Genomic DNA, 23,383 nt, shown 5'->3' on the forward strand with positions numbered 1-23,383 from the left:
CTCGATTAAGACTTTTAACATTCATTACTTGTTCGGTATCGACTCGTTTAGACCCCCATAATAAAAGTTGAAAGGAAATTTTTTTTTTTTTTTTTGAAAGAAATCACCATTTCATTAAACCAAGGAAGATGGAGTTACATGATTACAGGGAGGTCCAAAGACCACAACAACCGAATCCTCCTCTAGCCTAAGGGCATCCTTGGCCAGATTGTGTGCCATTTGATTGCCACACCTCCTGACAAAAACCACAGACCATTGGCCTAACCTGGAGAGTACCAAACCAGTGTCATACATGACCATTCCCACCCTATCCCATCTCTCAAGCTGATGATTAATGCCATTCACTATCTGCACAGCGTCCCCTTCCAGGATGACAGGGCTGAACTCCATGTCCCTAGCCAGAGAAGCTGCCTGGAAAGCTCCTAAACCTTCAGCCAATAGAGGGTCAGGAATGCTTGAGATAATGAGCTGCTTTGTAACTAAGATCCTGCCCTCATGGTCTCGGGCCACCAGACCAATGCCAACCTTAGCTTGAGGCACATCCACAGCAGCATCCCAGTTGATCTTAATAGAGCCTGAGGGAGGAGGATACCACCCAGTCATTCGAGTACTAGAAGCTTGAGGAGTACTTTTCCTACTTCCTTGGGCCTCCTTATAAGCTGCAAGTGATAAAGATGCTTGACTCACCACCAGGTTGGGATGCATGAAGGAACCCTCAAAAACCAGTTTATTCCTTCTAAGCCATATGTTCCTGGATATGACTGAAAACAGTTCCATTAGAGGTTGAGTACCCTGCTCTCTGAGGCACTCGAATAGATCCTTAAAACTGTCCACCCTGAAAGAGCTTTTTTGGAAAAATATGTGGCTTTGACTCCATACATCCATGGCAGAAATGCAGTTCCAGAGAGCATGAGTGGTGGTTTCCTCTTCCAAGCAACAGATAGGGCATATAGGAGAGTCCACAATCCTTTTCCTGCAGAGGTTGAGCTTTGTAGGGAGAGCTTCTAAGCATGCACGCCATAAGAAAGATTTGTTAGCATTGGGGATCTGCATCTTCCACAAGTCAGTCCAGTCCCTCTGCCTCGGTAACCCCCTAGAAGATTGTCCCTTGAGCTGTGCATAGAGTTCCTTTTGTAGGTGATAGGCACTCTTAACTGTGAAAGAGCCATCTTTGGATCCCAACCAGATTAGTTTATCCATAAGACCAGATGAGCTTAAGGGAATTCTCTGGATCACTGCTGCTACCTCAGGGCCAAAAACTTCTGTTATCAAGCCTCTATCCCACTGCTTAGTTTCTTGGTTTATGAGTCTAGCCACTTTCTCATCCTCCAGCAGAATGTTTACAGGTGATTGGATTCTGTAGCTTGTAGGTTGTGGCAGCCACCTATCTTTCCATATTTTGGTGCTTTGACCATCACCAATACGCCATATGGAGCCTTTTTCTATCAGACCCTTTGCAGCACAGAAACTTCTCCATATAAATGAAGGTCTATAACCCACTTTGGCTTGAAAGAAATCAACACTTGGAAAATATTTCAATTTTAGAACCTGTGCAGCAAGGGAATTGGGCTGTTGGATGATTCTCCATCCTTGTTTAGCCAAAAGAGCTAAATTGAAACTCTCAAGGTCCCTAAAACCCAAACCACCTGCAGATTTTGATCTTCCCATTTGACCCCAAGATACCCAGTGCACCCTTTTTTCATTTTGTAGATGGCCCCACCAGTAATGGTGCATAATTTTGTTGATTTCATTCAAAAGGGATTTAGGAAGTTTGAAAACTCCCATGCAATAAGTGGGAAGGGCTTGAATCACAGCCTTGAGAAGTATTTCCTTCCCTGCCTGAGAGAGAAACTTGTTTTTCCAGTTGCTGATTCTTCCTCTGATTCTGTCAGTGATACCCTTAAAAGCAGCATTCTTAGATCTACCAATGAGAGCTGGTAATCCAAGGTACTTCTCATAGCTTGAGGAGGCCCTTGTTCCAGCCAGTTTCAAAATATATTCCCTTGCAGCTGGCTTTGTACTGGAACTGAAGAAAATAGAGGTTTTGGTCTTGTTAAGTTTCTGACCCGAGGCTTCTTCATAAAGGTTCAGCAGAGCCTGGGTAGATGACCACTCTCCTGCATTGGCTCTACAGAAAATCAAGCTATCATCAGCAAAAAAGAGGTGATTGATGCTAAGCTTCCCCCTGGAAATGGGAAAACCATGAATCATCTTGATACTTTCAGCATGGTTCATTAAGCTACTAAGCACCTCAGCCACCAATATGAAAAGATAGGGGGAGAGAGGATCTCCCTGTCTGATTCCTCTAGTTGGGATAAAACTGCATTGAGAGCTACCATTTATAAGGAGAGAATAGGATACTGTAGTTACACACTGCATGACCAAGTTAATCCATCTATTGCTGAAGCCCATCTTACCCATGACCCTTCTCAAGAAGACCCATTCCACTCTATCGTAGGCCTTGCTCATGTCTAGCTTTATGGCCATATATCCTTGCTTCCCTTTGCCTTTGGTTGACATTGCATGAAGAGTTTCAAAGGCCACTATGACGTTGTCCATAATCATTCTGCCAAGGATAAAAGCACTTTGGGACTGTGCAATAATAGAAGGGAGAATCAGTTTGAGTCTATTCGAGAGAACTTTGGACACCACCTTATAAACGACATTGCAAAGAGAGATAGGCCTAAAATCCAGGACAGTTTGGGGACATCTGATTTTTGGAATTAGTACTATGAAAGTATCATTAATAGCTGCAATATTACCATTCCCATTTAATATTTCCAGGACAGCATCAGTGAGATCAGCTCCCACAATATCCCAGTGTGATTGGTAGAACAAAGCAGGGTATCCATCTGGTCCTGGTGATCCCATTGGATTCATATGGAATATAGCACACTTTACCTCTTCAGCTGAAAACTGTTTGGTTAAGTTGGCATTCATCTCTCTGTCTACCCGAGGATGGACCTGGTTCAGACATGCCTCAATTCCCCTTGGATTTGATGATGTAAATAGATCTTGGTAGTACTGAGAAAACAAACCAGAAATCTCTCTCAAATCTGTTGTAAAGCTTTCATCAGTCCTCATAAGCTTGTGAATTCCATTGTTCTTCCTCCTCTGGTTGGCACATTTATGGAAGAATTTAGAGTTTCTGTCCCCATCTCTTAACCACAGTTGTTTTGCTCTCTGTTGCCATCTTAGGTTCTCTTCCTCAAGAGATTTATCAATTTCCTTCTGAAGCGCTTTTATGGCTGCTGTGTTAGAGCCCATATTTGAGTCCTGCATCCTCAAAAGAAGCTTTAGTTGTCCTTGTATGTCCCTCTGTTTTTTCCCAAGGCTCGAGCTCCAATGCTTTAAGGACTCCTTGCAACTTTTTAGTTTCCTCATGAATAAATTCATTTTAGGGCCCTGAGCTGAACCCTGTGCAGACCAAGTAGATTTAACAATGTTGTTGCATGCTTCATGTACATTCCAGCTTGCTTCAAATCTGAAGATCTTCTTCCTTCTTGACTCAAAACTTGAATGCCTCATACCTCTCTTTGTAGCAATAACCAGTAATGGGCTGTGATCAGAAGTTTGGGCAGCAAGAGCACTGATGTTGCAATCACAGAACAGGTCAGACCACATCAAATTACCCATAGCACGATCCAGTCTTTCTTTAGTAAACTGATCACCCTCTCTATTGTTGCACCACGTGAATTTTGAGCCTTCAAACCCAAGGTCACTCAGGCCACACCAGTCCATAGACATTCTGAATGCCTCCATCTGTGAATATGGTCTGCTAGCTGCTCCCATCTTTTCATGGTGATGCAATATCTCATTGAAATCCCCCAAACAAAGCCACGGTTTGTCCTCCCTTGGTTTGATCAATCTCAACAGGCTCCAGCTTTCCCCTCTCCTTGATGTTTCAGGGAAACCATAAAAACCAGTAACCAAAATCTGTTGGGGGCTACCCTCTTCAGTGAGTACCATAGAAATATGATTTTGTGAGAAGTTTACTAAAGAGAAGTCCACATTGCTATTCCACAAAAAAGCTAGGCCCCCACTGAGGCCTCTACTTCCCACCACAAAACTACAATCAAAATGAAGTTTGTTCCTCACTTCCTCAACCCTTTTCCTATCACATTTGGTTTCCATTAGGAATATGAAGTCGGGGTACTTAGACCTCACTAGGAGGTTTAATTCTCGAACTGTACGGGGGTTCCCAAGCCCCCTACAGTTCCAGCTGAGGCCAATCATTGCTCAAGGTGGGGCTGCTCCACAGCCTCCACCAGGATTGTATTATCACTAAACTCTGATAAAACATGGGTGTCTTTATGTTTTTTCACTGTATATTCTATGTCTAACTGGGAGACCATTTCCCTTTTCTTATTGCCCTTCCTTTTAGGAGATGTGACCAAAGAGATAGAATGATTTACCTCTCTAGCCTTTCTTTTCCAGGTGGCCCCTCTTTGTCGAGTCACTGCTCCCGTGATGCGTGGCTTGAATACTTCTTCATTATTTGTTCCTTGTATCCGATCCCTATTAACTTCAGGTGAGGCTGAATTGAGTACAGGAGAGGCTAACTCCTTGACAGCTGGATGTTGGCTGTTAGAGATAACAGCCTCCACCATAGGTGCGATCAGAGACTCAGTTGGCAGGTCCTTGCCTGGCATTGACAAAACATTTGCTTCCTTAACTTTATTTCCAATAGAATTAGTGTCTTCTTCCCCCCCTACTTTCTGTTTCAGGTTGGTTTCGCCTTCTTGCCCTTTTGAGGAGTCAGTATGCTGCCAATGCTGATGACTTGGGCCACCAGACTTGCCTCCATACTGCCTGCCATCAAAAATCTTGGAGTTCATTGGCTGAGCCCGAATCCAAGGGCCAAATTGCATGGTCTTTGGATCATCACCAGATGTAGGTCCCCTTTGTTGAGTGCATCTTTTCCTTTTGTGAGCCAAAATGCCACAGTGAAAACAGAAAGACTGTAGTATTTCATATTTTATTGCGATCCAGTGTTTTATGTTATTCAGTTCCATCCATTTACCCCGTAGAAGGGGTTTGTGTAAGTCCACTGCAACTCGTATTCTCATACATTTCCCCCATGCCACCCCATCTGAGTCTGCATCGACTCTAATGACATGGCCAACTGAGGAGCCCAACTGTTTACCCACTTCCTCTGTCATTGCTCCCCAAGGAAGGCCGTGGAGTTGAATCCAGAAGGGTTCAAAACGGAAGTGGATGTCATTTAAAAGAACATCTTCATCAAATTCTAGGAAGGATACCAGGTTCCTATCAAAGAACCATGGCCGACCCCCCAAGACTTTTTCTTTATCACCAAGAAACTGAAACTCGATTAAAAATTTAAGGTCCCCTAAATCTTTGAACTTCACCCATCCCTCCGATCTCCATATGTTCGACATGGTGACTCTGAAAGCCTCACTATTTATGCCTTTTTCGGACAACACTCCTCCAACTATGCAATGTTACGTGAAGATTCCTCTGATGATCTTGCAAAACAGACCTTAAAAACTTCCCTTTCAGCCGAAGACAGGTTCAATCTCTCCCACCTTTTGGCAAGATCCTCCTCCTCCATATTACAGGTTCACAAGTATGGAAGAACGAAAGGAAAGAACAGTACTCCCACCAGGGAAGACCAAACCACCTTACACGAGCAAGGGGACTGAAAAAACCTTACTCAGCCTCAGACTCGCGGGAGAGAGAGACAGAGAAGGCACCGTACGTCCGTTGAAAGGAAATTTATCAAAGAGAGGTTGGATAGAAGATGTCAAATAAAGATTTGCATTGTTGCAATTCTTGACTAGGATCCCATCAGCACCCCATCTATGGACCACCTCTTGTGACCATAATAAATTCATCATCATGAATTCAAATATCAATTCTGGCTCCAAAAACCCAAACAATTCAGTTCGAAGCATTCTGCGGTAGAGATGAGTTCTATGATAGTTGGACGGGCTTGAAACGGCACTTACACCGCAACTTTCATCCTCTGTAACATAAGCAAACCATATGGATGTAATCCCCTGGCTGTTTAGCACCAACTGGCAACTAATACCAGAAAATGTAATCCCCTCACCAAGCCGGCACAGTTCCATCCAGTGTTACAAGTCTGTAACATGTATGCATCTACGTGTGTGTGTGTGTGTATAGAGAGAGAGAGAGAGAGAGAGAGAGAGATTCACCTCATTCGATGCTAATACGAATGATATATAATTCCAGCAGACAAAATTAATCACCATTGCAAGTGAAATAGACAATATTTGTTTAATGTAAATCATGGATATTTAAGTCATTTCACTTGTCCAACATGATATGAAAAGACCAAAATTGCCATTATCTTACACTAAAAACATTGAATATCTTAATCATTTCATTTGTCAACATGATATGAAATGACCAAAATAATCATTATTTTACACTAACTAGATTCTCTGTGATACACCATACCAAATGATAAGCGTAGAGGATATATGACATCTCCCATTGCTTAGAAGGAAGAAGCTCTTCCCAATAATTTCAATGGAACTCCAATTCTACCACTAACTACTCCTTTTAGAGTATGAACCCAAATTTATCTTAGGCCTCTCTCGAGACATTACCCTAGAAATGGACAAAGTTCCCTTAATTTCAAGTAAAATGGAGATGATTCTATTTCAATCCGAACATACACACATTAAATGCTGGAATAATACTTGACTTTACTGATCTTTAAAGAATAAGTGGAGGATTGTTAAATTAAACCTCCTACAAGCAACTTAAGTCGTTGGTACACATTGGTAGTACACATCAATAACTATACATTTGAAATAATGATGTTCAGAACTTTTTTTCCTTTTTAGCTACGTTTCTGTGAAACTGACTTTCTGCTGTACTAGTATCAATACCTTAAAAACAAAGGATCAGACTGATCCTATCTCTCGCCTGTGAAACAAATGCTCTCTCTAACAACCTACAACGACAAAATTGGGCTCTTCCAAATCTGGACTCCAAAAAAATAATTCCCTTGACCACCTGCCTATGTTTCTCACAGAAGCAAATTATCACCCAGTTATCAGAAACAAAAATAGGGGGCTTTAATATTCTACCCTTTATTCCAAATTTTCGCAAAGAACCTTCTCCAGACAACGTAAAATCAGCAACATCAAATGTACTGCAATTCCACTGCATGAAGAACCATTCAACACCTGAATTAACATATACACAAACAGTTACATTGTTATGAAAGCAACGTAATTTGCTAGTAAAAGGGCCCTTTAACAATGCAATTGATGCTCACCTTGAGCGCCTCATTGTACATTCACTGCATGCATATCTGTGCATGCATGCCTGCACCCATGCATGTGTGTGGGTGTGTGAGAGAGAGCGAGAGAGATGAGAAAAAAAAAGACAGAGAGAGAGCAGCTTATAGTGCTGCCCAATTAACTTATCTTCAGCCATTCATTTGATCTTGAAGCCTCCTGAACATGGTATGCACAATAATGTACGTGCCTCGTTCAATATACTTAGATATTTTGAGGGTCTTATTTGCAGATTTCTTGTTCTAAACTACAACATTTACCCTTTTCGCATGGTATATTTTTACATAATCAACTCGCACAATTCAAGTTTTTGCTCATTTTAAAATGTGTAAAAGTTTATTTATGCTTTCAGAATTTTCAATAAAATTTCCATAACCAAAAAGCTTGTGAAGCTGAAAGTGTCCTTAGGTTGAGAATATTCTTTTAGTAAAATGAAGATCTATTCTAGATGGAAGTCAAAACAGTTGTAATGGTAGAGGTAGCACATGCCTAGTTCACCATGCTTAGCTATTAGGTGGCGAATGTTGCAAGATATCAATTGAACAATTGTTATACGAGATGGAGATTAATAGCTAAATGAGACAATTAAAGCAAAAACAAAAATTAATTGCTTTTGTGATCAAATTAAATATATATATATATATATATATAAACTTCTTTCAAACAAAGTTTAGCTGCAAATCCACTTAGAAGTATCATTTCATTATGTTATAATTCTCACTCGCATAAGCAATGTAAGGTTTTTATGATTAAGTTTCAAATCTGAAAATATAATTTTATTTTTCTTAAATGAGAAACTGATATCAGATTAAGTAGTATTATTTAGCTTTATGAATTATTTTGCAAATAATACCTATAAACAACAGTATATAGGAATAATAAATTATTTTACCTTAAAAGATAATTTTCATTTTGAAATTAAAATATAATATTTTTTTAATTTCATAACGGTAATATCATTTTTGGAAAATTAAAATATTTTCTAAAACATTAATATTTATAGGTTTTAAATTTATTAATAGTAAGACAAATTCTTAACACTAAAAACTGATAGAAAAAATAATATTTTTTTCAATTTGCATCCATATTAAACTTTAAACAGAATCGTATACAAACGCATCAAGTAAAAGAGGATGATATTTTCCATAGTAAGTAAAAAGGACACATCAAATACAAAGGGTAAAATTGTAAAACCACTCTTCAAGTCAAACGACAATATTCACAAATCTCTAGACTCTTATATCTTATAAGATAGAAGATAACAAGGTTAAGACAGTTTCCTCCACAAAAACAAAAAACCCAAGCGAAGAGGTAAAAAATTTAAAAAAAAAGAAAAAGAGAGGACAGAATTGTAAATACACGCACAAAGTAAAAAAGACGGTTTCTCCACCAAAAAAAACAGCCCAAATAAGAAAGGGCAAATCATAAATTGAAGCATCAAGTAAGAGCATAAAAAGGCCCAAATAACGGGGAAAGAAGGGCAAATCGTAAATAGGATATAAAGTAAGACCTAACAAACGGATAGCCACTTTAGAGAGAGACACGTATCTGTAAATCCTTTGTAATTCAAGAAATTCAAAGAACTAATGCTGTAACTGTCTATTGAATGAGCGCAAAATGAAGAGTGCATACTTAAGAATTAACCCTAATGTGACATTAATCAGTGGAGCAGGGAAAGCAGGTTTGGAAGTCTATAATCCATCTCATCTTTTCTGGAAAAGGTAACCATACCATTATGACAAAAGTCTTCCAAATAAGATCCCACTAAAAAGAATAGCACCGAACCACTTGTTGGACACAAATCTGAGAGAAGCAAAGATTCAATCAAGAAAGATGAGTTTATAATAATGAAAGCTTACTGAACAAAACAAAATCATAATGATCAAACTCAACGGAGAAGAAAGAAGAATTCAACAGAAACTAAATTGAGACCCGTTACAATTTGTCAGATATATATAGCATAGACACAATAGTTAATGGATCTCATTATAACAAGAAAATAAAGGATCATCACAGAGTTTCAGTACTTTTCAACTGTGTAAAGGTGGGGAGTATATGAGACAACAGGCTGCCTGTGTTTACGTTAGATGTTCTTAATGAGTATGAAAGGGGCATTTAAAAAATAGAGAAAAAACAAATGAACCACATGAAGTAAAAATTGGCTGAGCTGACCTGGTTGCCGGTATCGCTTGTTCAGTAATTCAAGTAATGTATATCTTTGAGAGATGTACATCATGTATGGTTATAATTTTATAGGAAATGGTGATAATACTCCTCTTTGCTTTATGGTTTTTTTACATCAAAACCCGAGTTTTCAATCGTAAAAATTTAAGACCGAGTTTTGTAATATCTGATATTCAAGACCTCCGACTAATTTTCATAGAACATTATGACAAAAATTGCTGATGTGGCCATAAAGAGCATCGTACAACCAAAATTTTTTCAAAAAAAGAAAACACCCTCCACTGAAGCCACCCAATCTTTCTTCTCAGAGAATTCCTCCATTGTTATAATCAAGATGATATTTGAGCCTTGTTTAAATGACATCTTAGGAGGCTGGAGTCTGGACTAATGCAAGCACAGCATCGTGTTAATCCATAGACATTATTTGAAAGGGGATCCTACATTAGTTTTATATTTTTTTTATTACGATCCCCTGAGATTCTGCAATTGCAACATGTCTTTTACCGAATTAAACCTCCAAACCGTGTAACGTGCCGACATTACACGGATTAGGTAAATAATCTGCATATCACTGATGGGATGTAGCCCTTAAAAATCGTTTGCACTCAAGGATTCAAACATTAGACCTGAGGGAAATACATTAATTTTAACTAACACTCAAATACAGCATAATGTGATTCATAAGATGATCCTTTTGTTTTAATTCCTACCAAAGGCCTCCTAAATGATCCATTATCCACTTTTTAATATGATTTTATAAATTTCAACAGACATGTGTTCATGCAATCATACAAATTGTAATGTTTATCAGATTTATAATAAAATTGGGAAATTTATGACACCACTCCCCTATACTTTTTGGCTTGCTTTCTAAGTTAAGAGCCAATATTTCACTTATGAAAATTTAAGACCCAAGTTCAATAACATTTGAAACTCAAGACCTCAGTCTATTTGCTGTCAATTTCTTGACAGAAATTACGAGTGTAGCAATGCAGTGCTAGGTGTAACAAAAATAATGCTTTACTGTGTTTGCAGGGTGGGGAATCCTCATCCAATGTGCAATGGTGCCTCCCCTATTGTGTTAGCACAGTTGGGGACATCCCTCTGGCATGCAAGTGGGAGGGATCTCCCTCTCCTTGCAGTTGCAGCATTGGGGGCCGTGAGGTGGATGGGATTCTCCCCCTCAGTCCGCCAAGTTGCACCTACCAGCCCTATTGATGGCAATGGAGGATTCTCCGAGTTTTTTTTCCTCTTTTTGTTCTTTTATTTATTTGTAATGAATGCTTACGTTACAGGTGGCACTATGGCCCATGTCAACAATTTTCACCTACAAAGTCTCAGAGCATTATATGAAGGTCTAGAATTTCAAATGTTATGAAACTCGGGTGTTAAAAGTTCAACCACTGAAAACTGAGGTCTTAACATTAAAAAACCAAAACGCAAAGGTGTTGTTATCATAATTTCTCAAATTTTAATATACCAAACAAAACCTGAACCAATAACAAGAAAGCAGATGTTTGCAGGCGTGCACACTATATTTAGTGTTCAATCAAAATTAATGTATGAGCCCTTTCAAATGATGTTCTTGGCCAAGTACCATGTCTATTCTTTCGGATTTTATATTAGCATGGGAGCCTTTCAGCTTGTACTGCTTACACTCCTAGATCTTCTGGACAAATAGCTGCATTAGCCGATACACCTAAATTCATCTAAAAAAGGCTCACTCATCATCTATAGATTACAAAAAACAAAGGCATTTCTCTGAACAAAAGGACAAGAAAAACCTTATGAACAGAATAGGATCTCTAGCTATGTGCATTTTTTAAAGTACGCCCCTAGAGGATTTATATATATATATCAGTAGGACCCTAGAGGAATTATAGAATGCCTTTATGCATCATGTGAGCCAAAGAACAACCAACAGAATATAAACAGTGAACCTATGTTTTACTAGAACCTGAAAAAATCTATTAAATAAAAATTACGCACTTCCTGTTGCAATCAGCACGGGACGATAGGTCCACCGTCCATATCTGCCAAGCCAATTGTCCAGACGCAGCTGCCAAAAATATATAATATGGCCACCCTGCTCCAGAATGTTTTTGTTTTTCAGAAAAAGAAAAAGATTATCATAAGTGAATTACAACTAACAGAAAGTAGCAAACATAGAGAGCATGATAAATACCAATCCCAGCATTAAATCCACTGAGGGTGAGGCTACTGATGCATGCAATTCCAAAGCCGGTAATCCACTCCTTTGTTAAATCCCCAAATCTCAAAGCCGTAGATTTAACACCCACTTTCAAGTCATCTTCTTTATCCTGAATGCAAGTTAGATAAAGTATTTGTTAGGTAGCAAGGAGAAATGCATTTTCTCTAACAATGATTTCATACTTCAATAAACTTGACAGTTTTGTAAGTAAGCCACGGACCCTTCATATCATGATAAAAAAGTGTACGAAACACTGCTTGAACAAACTGAACTCCTCGGAATAAATTACAACCTCCTAAGATTTCCATTTTACTTATAAAAAAAAAATTACAACAACCTCCTAAGATTTAAAAATAAATAAATAAATAAATTAAAGAAAAAAGGGAAGAAGAAGAAGGAGGAAATAAAAGCATCTAAAACTAAACTTTAAATTTCAAAAAAAAAAAAAGAAAAAAAAAAGTTTACTTTTTCCATGATAAAAGTCAAAACAGCTGAAAATTTTCATTTAAAAAAATAAAAATAAAAAACTACATTGACCACCCCATCCCCCCCCCCCCCCCCCCCCCCCCCCCCCCCCCAAAACAACAAAAATAAACTTGACAGTTTTGTAAGCCACGGACCCTTCATATCATAATAAAAAGTCTAAGAAACACAGCTTGAACAAACTGAACTCGTCAGAATAAATTACAACCTCCTAAGATTTCCATTTTACTTATAAAAAAAAAATTACAACAACCTCCTAAGATTTAAAAAATCAATAAATAAAAATAAAAATAAAAAGGGAAGAAGAAGAAGAAGGAAATAAAAGCATCTAAAACTAAACTTTAAATTTCAAAAAAAAAAAAGAGAAAAAGAAAAAAAAAAGTTACTTTTTCCATGATAAAAGTCAAAACAGCTGAAAATTTTCATTTAAAAAAATAAAAATAAAAATATAAAACTACATAGACAACACCCCCCCCCCCCCCCCCCCCCCCCCCCCCCCCCCCCCCCCCCACCAAACAACCCAAGTATATAATAAACAAAATTTGTATTTATGGAAAAGAACCTGAGCTTTGGATTTGCTGAATGCTAACTCCAAAAGCTCTAGTCTATAGACAAAACCATTAGAAGAGTTTGTCTTAGGAAATCTCATTGTATTCATGCATGTCAGTTCGCTTACATGAAGCAGTTGGAGAATGTGTAAGAAAGTATGATTATAGCCTCCGAAAGATATTAAATTATACCTGATGTGCATATATTGTGTCATACACAAGAGTCCAAAATACTCCAGAAATGTATAATGGGAACACTATAGCTGGTTCTAGACTTCCTTTAATTGCAGCCCACCCTAATAAAGCACCCCAATTAAAGGTGAGACCTAGATAGGCTTGAGGCTGCAGTGATATATTTGCATTGTCAGAATACTAGTCAAAACTCATGAAATGCTGATTCAAGGAAAGAAAAAAACAAAGTTGTACTTGCATGTGTTAACAGAATTGGACAACAAACAACATTACCCAAAATGTAAACCTCTTCATTAGGGGATAGGAGAAGACTAGCAACAGGGATGAAGCCCCCAAAATACGGCTGGCAGAAGTAGACAAGCCACATCAATTTGCAAGGACCACACACACTTAATAGTATCAGTAAAGAGCTGATTTAACCAAATTTGCAAGCAAAAACTGAGGATATGAAGAAAATTCATAGATTGCATGAAATTGCTATATTTAAAAAGCATCTATTGAAAAATTTTGTTCAACCAGATTTTGCAGGAAGAATAAACCAAAAGTTGTATCAAGATCTTGAAAAAACTTGAAATCGGTCCTAATCTTGTTCACGGTTTGGTAAGCTAATAAACTTGTGGCAAACCCTAGGATTGGCTCAAGTGGTAAAGGCCTTGGGCTTGGGGGTATGCTCCCCCCAAATCCAAGGTTCAAATCCCTTGGGTGCAAACAATTTCTAAGGGCCATCGGATTGGGAGATTTTCTCCTTGAATTATCCGATGTGCACTTGCGGGAAATTCCTTACCGAGGGCCTATGCACCCCCGGGATTAGTCGGAAAATTGTTCCTGGACACCTGGTGCCAATAAAAAAAAGCTAATAAACTTGTTGCTAGTTTCCCCCATTCAATGGAGTCATACCATGAGAACTTGCCTCTATATGAAGGAAAATAGTTATTGCCTCAATTTGATATTCTTCATAAATTACTCTCTTAAGCCTTAAAAGGTTAGATATTCAATTTCAATGAACATTTGTTGAAGAGAAACAAGAAATCCTACTGATTGTTTCCCAGGATCCCTCTCGCATGAAGATAGATGCCCTCGGTTCTAGACACAAAATGTTACAAAAAAAGTTGGTAATTTATCAGCTCAAGGATCACACATGAAAATGCCACTAACCTATAATTATCCAATTGAAGAAGAATCTCAAGGCCCAAAAGCAACTGAAACCCAAGAAAACAAAGTCCTTGAAATGGTGACAAAAGACCACTTGCAATTGGTCGCAACTTTGTACGTTCCACCTGCATTACAGAAGGTTCTTGCATAATTATGCAAAGTAAAATACTTATAAAAAAATAAGTTGGAGTCAAATGAAAAATCATCAATCAAAAATCAAATAAAAATATCCTTAGTTTCCATATTTTCTCAATCAAAGAAAGATGGAGGGAAAAAATATCAATCACAAAATAAACTTTACATCTCCAAATTGAAAAAGATTCCCAAAAATTCAAATTCAATATGACATGGTTGCAGGGATCAAGAGTATGGCAGTACAATGAGGACTAAATTAACTTTATAATGGCTGGAGAAAATTCAGATCCCTATTACTTCCGTCTCTAATTTTTGGGGGGCAAAATTACACATTACCATCCCCCAAACTATAACATCTTTTACAATAGGAAATTTTGGCTAGACACCCGCTCTGCTATGGTCTATTTCAATCTAGATACTTATGCATTTTTTATTAGCCATAGCCCCTACAGTATGCATTTATTAGCAATAGGACCTTCCGTCTATTTTCCATCAATCACGATTAACGAAACCATGAGTAGCAATCAGAGATCGCCACGTGGCAAGTTAATTTTTTAAAAAGTTTATTAATTTTTAAAAAAATAATAATAAAAAAATCTCTGCCACCAATGGGTTCCATGGTGGCTTTGAAGTTTTGTTTTTAAGTTTTTTGAAAATTCAAAAAAAAAAAAAAAAACCCTATTAAAAAGATGTTTATTATTTTCAAATAAAATTTAGTTAAAATTCTTGCCACATAACAGTCTCTGATTGGTCCACGTGGTTTCTATTAAAAATGGACGGAGAGACCTATTTCGAATAAACGCATACCACAAGGGGCTATGGTCATATCACAGGGAGTGTTAGATTAAGATTTCCTTTGCAATATGACCAAATTTTATAACTGCGTTACCAATCGTATCAACTTTGATGCCATCTTAAACTTTGTACGGCTATGTTTGGTTGTTAGAGTGAACTCAATCCATTCCAAATCAATCATTGATGGGACCCAATACTTTTTCAACTTTCCAAAAAAATGTTAAAGCCATCTCAACCTACTTCATATATTCAAACACATATCTCAAACTATTTACATTCAAACACATCTCAATGAGACCCATAAAATACTACTATCACATAACTCAGATCATCTGAGATCACCTTAGCATCCAAACATAACCTAAATAACTCGATCGAAACATCTCTATCTGGAGAGCAAGCACTAAAGTATGCTTTGGCCTTCAAAGAACTCAAATCTAAAAGCCGCAAACAAGGTAAAGGAAATAAAAGAGGTCGTCCCTTACTCCATTCATACTGAATGGCGGGATGGGTGAGAAAGATGGTTATCAATACATTGTAAGACCAACATAAGCGATTGCAGATTTAGCAAGTCAGATTTGGTTTTGTTAGGTTAGAATAGACACCTATGCAGACTGGCAGACCAGGGCTCTAGGAACTTTAGGGGGAAAGCACGGATATCTCGATATTGAGGTAAGCTTGATTGTCTTATTGAGCGGTTGGCGGTTAACGTAGATCAGTGAATTCTTTCTTTTCCGTACACTATACAGGTACTTTTGGTAGTTATGGGAAGGGCAGCTAGGCTCACTCCCAAGTTTTTTCATTTGCAGTGGTCCCCACACAGAGCTAAACAATGTCCACTTTCCTACTAGAAATACACGATGTCTTATGGCCGGATCAATGGTGAAACTCATTCTCCTTCTTTAGTTATCTTTTTATGCTTTGTTTGTGCATGTGATTTAGTGCTGTGAAAATACAAATTATATTATATTTGAAAAAAATAGAAAATCACTTGTTGATTCACCAAATCGGGGGCTATAGTCTGCATCAAGTGGCCTCAATGGTATATAAAGACCATAGGCCAACTATCCACTTCATAATGCATGAAAATAAAAATGATCAAATATTTTTTTGATAAGTAAACAAAGAAATCAAGAACAAAAATGATCAAATATTAAAGACAATGCTGATTGAATTAAACATTATGATGCACTCTTATCAACCTCAAGCAAAATAATAATAATAATAATAATTACCCAAGTAGCAAATCTAATAGTGAAAGGTTTAAAACCTTCCATAAAAAATATGAGGTTGTAACACTAAACATATATACAGTGTTCAGAAAACAGATTCAATTACAAGTTTGAGAGCCTCCCAAAAATGGGTTAAACTATCTCCACCTCCAAATATGAAAATGAACATGTGCAATGATTGAAGATAGATCTGGGAATATAAATGATAACAGCTACACTATCCCGTCATCAAGTCCAACAATAGCACTCACAACTAAGTAAATAATTTTTTTCTTTCATGTCCGACCCATAAACAGCCAGTCCCCCAATAAAGGGGGAAGGTTGTGGTAGACCGACAGCAAATAGATAAGTTTATGATTTTGTTAAATCCAGTAAGCATGAATCCTAATTTAAACTAAACATGTTTCATTTCAAACAAAAAATTGGAATCTCAAGAAAACAAACATTTGGTCATGAAAAAAGTAAAGCCATTTCGCTTATTTGACGTGCTCACCAAATGACAACACATAATGCTCTGAATCACCACAAATATGCATAGAAACGTACTCATCAGACAAATTTTAGCAACTAAAACAAGCATTGTATCCCAGTATAAAATAACACGATTACATTTACCAGAAAGGGTAGAAATCAATGAGACTTACCATTATATCAATATCCCGATCAAGAAGATCATTTATGGTACATCCAGCACCCCTTAGAAGCAAAGCTCCACAACCAAACAGCGTCAACATCTTAAAATCAGGAAGCTGTCCTGGGGATGTGGCCAAGGTAATTGACCTAAACCAATAAACAACAGTTTCAGATCCCCAGTTAATAGCATTTATCAAAATTACAATTTAACACAGCACCCAAACTACTTGTGATATAAAAATAAAAAAAGTTAATATGAGTGAATGGTCTATGAAATTCTAATATATAATTATAAGGATGCATCAACAACAACACAATGTTTTTCTCCAAAGCCATCCCAGGGATCAAAATCAATTTGGCAAAGTCAGAATCAGTACCAGAAAGAGCGGTTTATAATTATGGAGGTTTGGCCTAATCTCAATTGTCGAGGACCATACTTGCCCATGAAATATCTGAAACTTTCATTGGGAGCGTCCTTCGAGGTACAATCCATCTCGGATGGCATTATCAAGAAAATACAACATTGCCTAGTTGGTTGGAAGCTACTCTATTAATCTAAAGGCGGGGTGTGTTATACCCTTGAGTTGTGTCACCTATGATAGAAAGACATGACTAGGACGTAAGGAATTTACGGAGGGAGATTATGATACCCTATGGTAAGTGAATATAGGTGGCCAATATTACTTAGGAGGGAGAAGTTCTTGCTCTTTCTGATGATTTCTATAAGCTCCAATTCTACCATTGAATAGTCCTTTCGGAATATGGCCCAAATGTGGCTTGGGCCTTCCTTAGATCGTTACACTACCCTCGTTGGTGTAGCCCAATGTCTTGAGAAGCTCTAGTGGGACTTCTTGTTGGGTGGAGGTCACGATGAGTTTACCATATCAAGTGGTCTAAGATTTCCACCCATTGCATATGGAGGTTTGGGGGTTAGAGTTCTTTTCTTCCTTTTTTTTTTTTTTTTTTTTTTTTTCAGAAAACTCTCCAAAGCAAACGGTTATGACATTATGCAATGGGGAGAGAGATTTTGTAGTGATTGGTGGCGGATACTATGTATGGTAATGTTAGGGCGTGAAGGGTTGTGTTCATATGAGGTCAACGGGCCTCTTGATGTTGGAGTGCAGAAAAACATTTTTTTTTCTAAGTAATAAGATATTTTATTGATGAAAAGATAGGCATAGCCTAAGTACACTGAAAGTATACATGTGAATACACCTATTTAGGAACTAGTAACTGATAGAAGGAAATCATGGAAGCTGAGACCATTCAACTCTAAAGCTATGGCCCACATAAATAAAGACTTCCAAAAAAACCTCCTAAACTCTTCTAGAGAGCGTTCCTGATCCTCAAAAAGTCTTATCATGTCTCTCACTCCAAATACACCAAATAATACAAAGAGGAGCCATCTTCCATACGGCCGCAATCTGTGATGTCCCCATGATTCCTCTCCAGTTTGCTAATACTTCTACCACCCTTCCCGGCATGACCCATGCTATACCCATTTTGCTGAAGAAATAATTCCATGTTTCCCGAGCAAACTCACAATGTAGAAGTAGATGGTCCACCGATTCACCATTCTTTCTACACATACAGCACCATTCTATTATGATAAGTCCTCATCTTCTTAGGTTGTCCATAGTAAGAATCTTCCCTAATGCTACTATCCATACAAAGAAAGCAACCTTAGTAGGTGCTTTGCTCCTCCAAATGTTCTTCCAAGGAAAATTACTGTGTCTTTGATGCATAGTAATTGTGTCATAAAAGGAGCACACAGAAAAATTTCCTTTCCTAGAAGGTCTCCATACCATCTTATCTTCATTTATGGCATCAATAGCAGTGTTATACAGCAGGCTGAGAAACTCCACCAGCCCAATCACTTCCCAATCATGTGCATCCCAAGTAAGACTTATGTCCCATTCCTGTGTGTCATTGATTATTACCCGCAAATCAGCCACCATGGCTTCTTCATCTTGAGCAATTCTGAAAATAGTAGGATAAGCATCCTTCAAGACCGTGTCTCCCATCCACACATCATGCCAAAAGCTAACCCTACTGCCATTCCCCACACATAATCTAGTGTTTCTGGCGAAGGAACACCAACCTTTCCTTATGTATTTCCATAACCCCACCCCATATGCCCCCTTCCCTTCCCCAGAACACCAACCCCCCCATGTACTTCCATACTTCATGTCGATCACCCCTCTCCATAAAGTTCCACTCTCCTTATTATAACGCCACAACCATTTTCCTAGTAATGCCTGGTTAAAAGCCCTCACATTACGGATCCCCAAGCCTCCATATCTCAAAAGAGTACACACCTTATTCCACCCCACTATGTGAAATTTGAGCTCCTCATCCAAGCTACTCCACAAAAAGTCACGTTCACTATTCTCGTTGCAATGCTGGCAGGAAGAGGGAATAAAGACAAGTAGTATGCTGGCGGGAAGGTTAAATAAAGTGCTCTTAATAAGAGTGATCCGCCCCCCTTTAGTTAAATACAACCTTTTCCACCCGGCCAATCTATTCTCTAATTTCTCCACCACCTCCTCCCAAATTGCCTTGGCTTTAAAGGTAGCCCCCAACTAAAGGCCAAGGTACTTCAATGGAAACAAAGAGACCGCACATCCCAAAGTGTTAGCCAACCCCCTAATGTTCCTCACCTCACCAACCGCAACTATCTCCACCTTCGCAAGATTAATCTTTAAACCAGATACCGCTTCAAGTATTGTATATGTCCTGCATTTGCCTCACAAAACAGCAAAGTATCATCCACAAACAAAAGATGTGAAATGTTGATATTTCCCACTAAAAATCCAGAAAAGAATCCCCCCTCAACTGCAGCCGACACCATTCTACTTAGAGCCTCCATTACGATGACAAATAATAGAGGTGATAATGGATCTACCTTGTCGTAAACCTCGCGAGCTATTAAAGAAACCCACCAGATCCCCATTTACCAAAACCGATAAGCGAGTCGTTGACATACAATGCCTCATCCACATTCAAAGGGGTAGAGGGGATTTCTGTCATATTCTTAGATTTGAGGTGGGCAACGGATCCAAATCAGATTTTGATATTATGTATGGTGTAGAGCCCAATCATTGAAGACAATCTTCCAAGATTTGTTTCATATGAATTGTTGTAAGTAGGTTTCAGTTGCAAAGCACTTCCCAAACTCTAATAACATACAACTATAGAATCTTACTTTTATTAGATTAGCATAGACTGGGAGGCAGATTTTTTCTTTGCATTCTTTGAAGTATATGGCTCATACACTGAAAGTAGGTAGATTATGTAATTTTCTTAAATATGTTTGTACGTCTAGGGTTAGTATAGATACACATTATGTAACCCTAATTGACTAATAGTGAATTTTGCGCTGCTAGCTCCTTGTGGATTTGGGCACATCGTCGAACCATGTTAAATCTCTATGTTGATTTCTATCTTTTTCTCTTTTGATCATTCTGTATAATTCATCAGCAATTGCCACACGTTTCACAACAGATGGTGTTGACAACAACTATTGGATCCCATCCAAAAGCATACTTTGAGGCCGAGTCTTTCTTTACTGCACCCGTCCCTCAAGTTGCCTCTTCATTTCCTTGGAAGAATATTTCAAAAAATAAGATACCTTCTAGGGCAGCTTATTTTGCTAGGATGGCAATTTAAGAAAGATTTTAATCATAGATAATACGTGGAAGAGGCAGACCATAGTCTTGGAGTAGCATTGTATGTGTAAGCAGTGTGAGGAAAGAGCCTCCTATTTCATTGGGAGGTGGCTAGGGAGTTATGGGCTTCAAATTACGTTTTAGTAATTTTGCGATGGTGTAAATTGTGCCAAACAGTTGGTGGTTATGTAGGTATGCTGGTGGATCCCATTCAGAAGTCATAAAAAAATAGAAGTTTGAAGGATGGTTACTTTATGCTTAATGCGGTCTATTAGGGATGACAATCATGCCTGCACATTCAAATATCATGAGAGGACACAATGTTAGAAAGTATTTTCCTCTTTCAAGCAATCAACCCATTGAAGAATCAAGAACTTCCCACTTAACCCTATAGTTAGACCAGGAGCTAGCCCAATTGTGCTGAAAAGGGTGAATTATTTAAAATAGAAAAACCATAGCTAACGAATAACGGGATATAGTCTTCAGTAAAGGGTCCAATCACATAGAAAAACCAAACAATTAAATACTAATTGACACGAGACGCTGAACAAGAGGAAGAAATTCTTAATTTAAGAGAGTTGAAGCAGCTTCGTTGTCCAACAGGAAAACTAAAGCAAACAAAAACACCAAATCACTGCCACTATCATCAATTTATCAGGTTCAATATATTCACGGTTAAGCTCCTCCCCAGTTCTCATGTAATCCTTAAAAATAAAAAATAAAAAATAACAAATATAATAAAAATAAAAAATAAAATAAAATAAAAAGGAGAGAGAGAGAGAGAGAGAGAGAGAGAGAGAGAGAGAGAGAGAGAGAGAGACGCACAAAAAGACAAGAAAGGAAGAGTAAAGCAGTGATACCACATGCATGGCCAAGCGAGTAACCAGGTCCCTATGGGCTTATCGAGCCGAGCAAGACGAGCATAAGGGCGAGCTTGTTTTGGCAAGTACAAGTCAATCCAAGACACCTCCGCCTTCAACGGTCTCGACCCTCCCTTATCCTCCTCGCTCTCCCTCACGCTCGTCGAAATATGCGCAACGGATCTAAAATCCCAATTGAGTTTCAAGTTCTCACGGCGGAATTCAAAAATGGGATTGATCCGGTAGTACCGCCTAAACGGGTTACAATAATTAGGTGTCAGGTTAGGATTAAGATTTGGTGTTGGGATAGGCGGAGAGGACAAGGAATTTAAGGAGGGACAAAGATAGAGCGAGGATGAAGAGGAAGAGGAAAAGCGGGTGAGTTTCTGAAGCCTACGGAAAGAGCGAGCGAACAGAAACGACGCCATTTGGAAAAATTCACCTGGTGCATCACCTAGATTCCGACAACAGAGGACTTTATGGTGGACCAAAAGAGAAGGAATAGCCTGCCACCAACCGAACTCAACCCATTCCATTCATGGTAAAGCTACAGGCTGCCTGAGCGTTACCGCTCGTTTTGCCCGTTCGCCGTGGCTAAGCCAGTGATCCAACTAGCAGCATTAATTTACTAAAAAAAAAAAAAAAGCAAAACTCCAAGACATCTTTCGGAACCCTTCATCCCTATGTTATGAACGTGTTTTAGGGTCATTTATGCATAATCACCCGCAATGCAATTAAAGAGTAGAGTAGTTAAGGTATGGTTTGGCCTTTCAAAATTCTCATCTTATTATTATAACTTTATCAAATATTCATATAAAATATAATAAATAATTTAACTTTTCAAATCTCAAAATTAACAATAATAATATTAAAATATAATATTTTAATATTTTATCTTAAAATTCAAAATTCTCATCCTACTACCAAACCATACCTAAAGGTTTTAGGAATATCTCTTATGCGTAAATAAGTGATTACGATAGAAAACTCTTTTTTTAATACTAATGAATCATATGATCTTTACATATCTAGATTTTCTATATATATAGAGCCCATGAAACTTCTATTATTATATAATAGCAAGTTTATCCCACATTTGAAATTCAAGTAAATGGGTAGAGAGCTTATCCATACTCAAACGATCGAATAGCTTTTTTTATCCGGAAGACTCAAACAGTTATTCTTCCGAAGGTTAGAATGAAATGGAATATGGGGAAAGGCCCGGTTCCCATGGGACCTTTTGTTAGCAGCCCAACTCATAACCCAAGTCCACCGGTCAGCCCAACTCATAACCTAGGTCCACTGGTTAGCCCAATAGGCCTCTTAGTGATATTGAGCCCCTTCCAGTTATCCCGTGAAGTCTTATCACGTGTAGTGTGATGGGATTTGTAATTATAGCATTATATCAATTTTCATGTCTTTCTATCATAACGTTGTTTCGTCTTCATGCTATTTTGCATATCAACCGATGCAGGTATTTATAATTTTCAAACACTCTCTTTCTCATTTCTCCTCTTTTGATTCCTCTTTTTTCTCCTTTCAAGTTCTCTATTGTCTTCGTATCCTCTTTCTCAACTTTTGCCACTCATCCATGGATTCCTCCAAGAGCAATCCCTCGACTTCTTCTCACATTTGGTTCTTCGCGACCTCACAATCCCCCTATTCATCCTGAAGAGGCCCATATTAACCCTAACAAAGAAGAAGAAGATGCTCCTTGCTCCATATTTGAGGTCCATCAATGGTCCTCCACTATTTTCCATCACGAATTGGAGATTGTGAGGGATAACTTCCACATCCCTGACTCGGTAACCTTAAGGCCGCCTAAACAGCATTTGGGAACCATCGATGTTAAAGGTATGGCAATTTATGTTGCTTTATATCTCACTATGTTTATGATGGGGCTCTATTTGCCCTCCATACGACTTGTCCACAACGTGCTAGACGTCCTAGGACTTGCTCTGGCCCAATTAGTGCTCAATGCTTGAGGATTTTAA

At 38.2% G+C, this 23,383-nt stretch overlaps 1 protein-coding gene across 2 annotated transcripts; it reads right to left on the minus strand.

The window, feature by feature from the left end:
• Positions 1–6,675: 6,675 nt before the first annotated feature.
• On the minus strand, positions 6,676–22,079 carry LOC122310247 (4-hydroxybenzoate polyprenyltransferase, mitochondrial). Of its 2 annotated transcripts, XM_043124127.1 has the most exons (8): positions 21,390–22,076; positions 16,873–17,008; positions 14,070–14,191; positions 13,188–13,257; positions 12,915–13,064; positions 11,665–11,800; positions 11,469–11,565; positions 6,676–9,098 (listed from the first exon to the last, which is right to left on the minus strand). In XM_043124127.1, the coding sequence occupies exons 1-8, from the start codon at positions 21,923–21,925 to the stop codon at positions 9,029–9,031; spliced, it is 1,317 nt and encodes a 438-aa protein (XP_042980061.1). In that variant the 5' UTR covers positions 21,926–22,076; the 3' UTR covers positions 6,676–9,028. The 2 variants fall into 2 exon arrangements, with proteins under 2 accessions (XP_042980061.1, XP_042980062.1); XM_043124128.1 differs by lacking the exons at positions 6,676–9,098; positions 11,469–11,565 and adding an exon at positions 12,737–12,779 and having other exon boundaries at positions 11,664–11,800; positions 21,390–22,079.
• Between the last annotated feature and the right edge of the window lie 1,304 nt (positions 22,080–23,383).

This window comes from Carya illinoinensis, chromosome 5 (genome assembly GCF_018687715.1).
Source record: "Carya illinoinensis cultivar Pawnee chromosome 5, C.illinoinensisPawnee_v1, whole genome shotgun sequence".
NCBI lineage: Eukaryota > Viridiplantae > Streptophyta > Magnoliopsida > Fagales > Juglandaceae > Carya > Carya illinoinensis.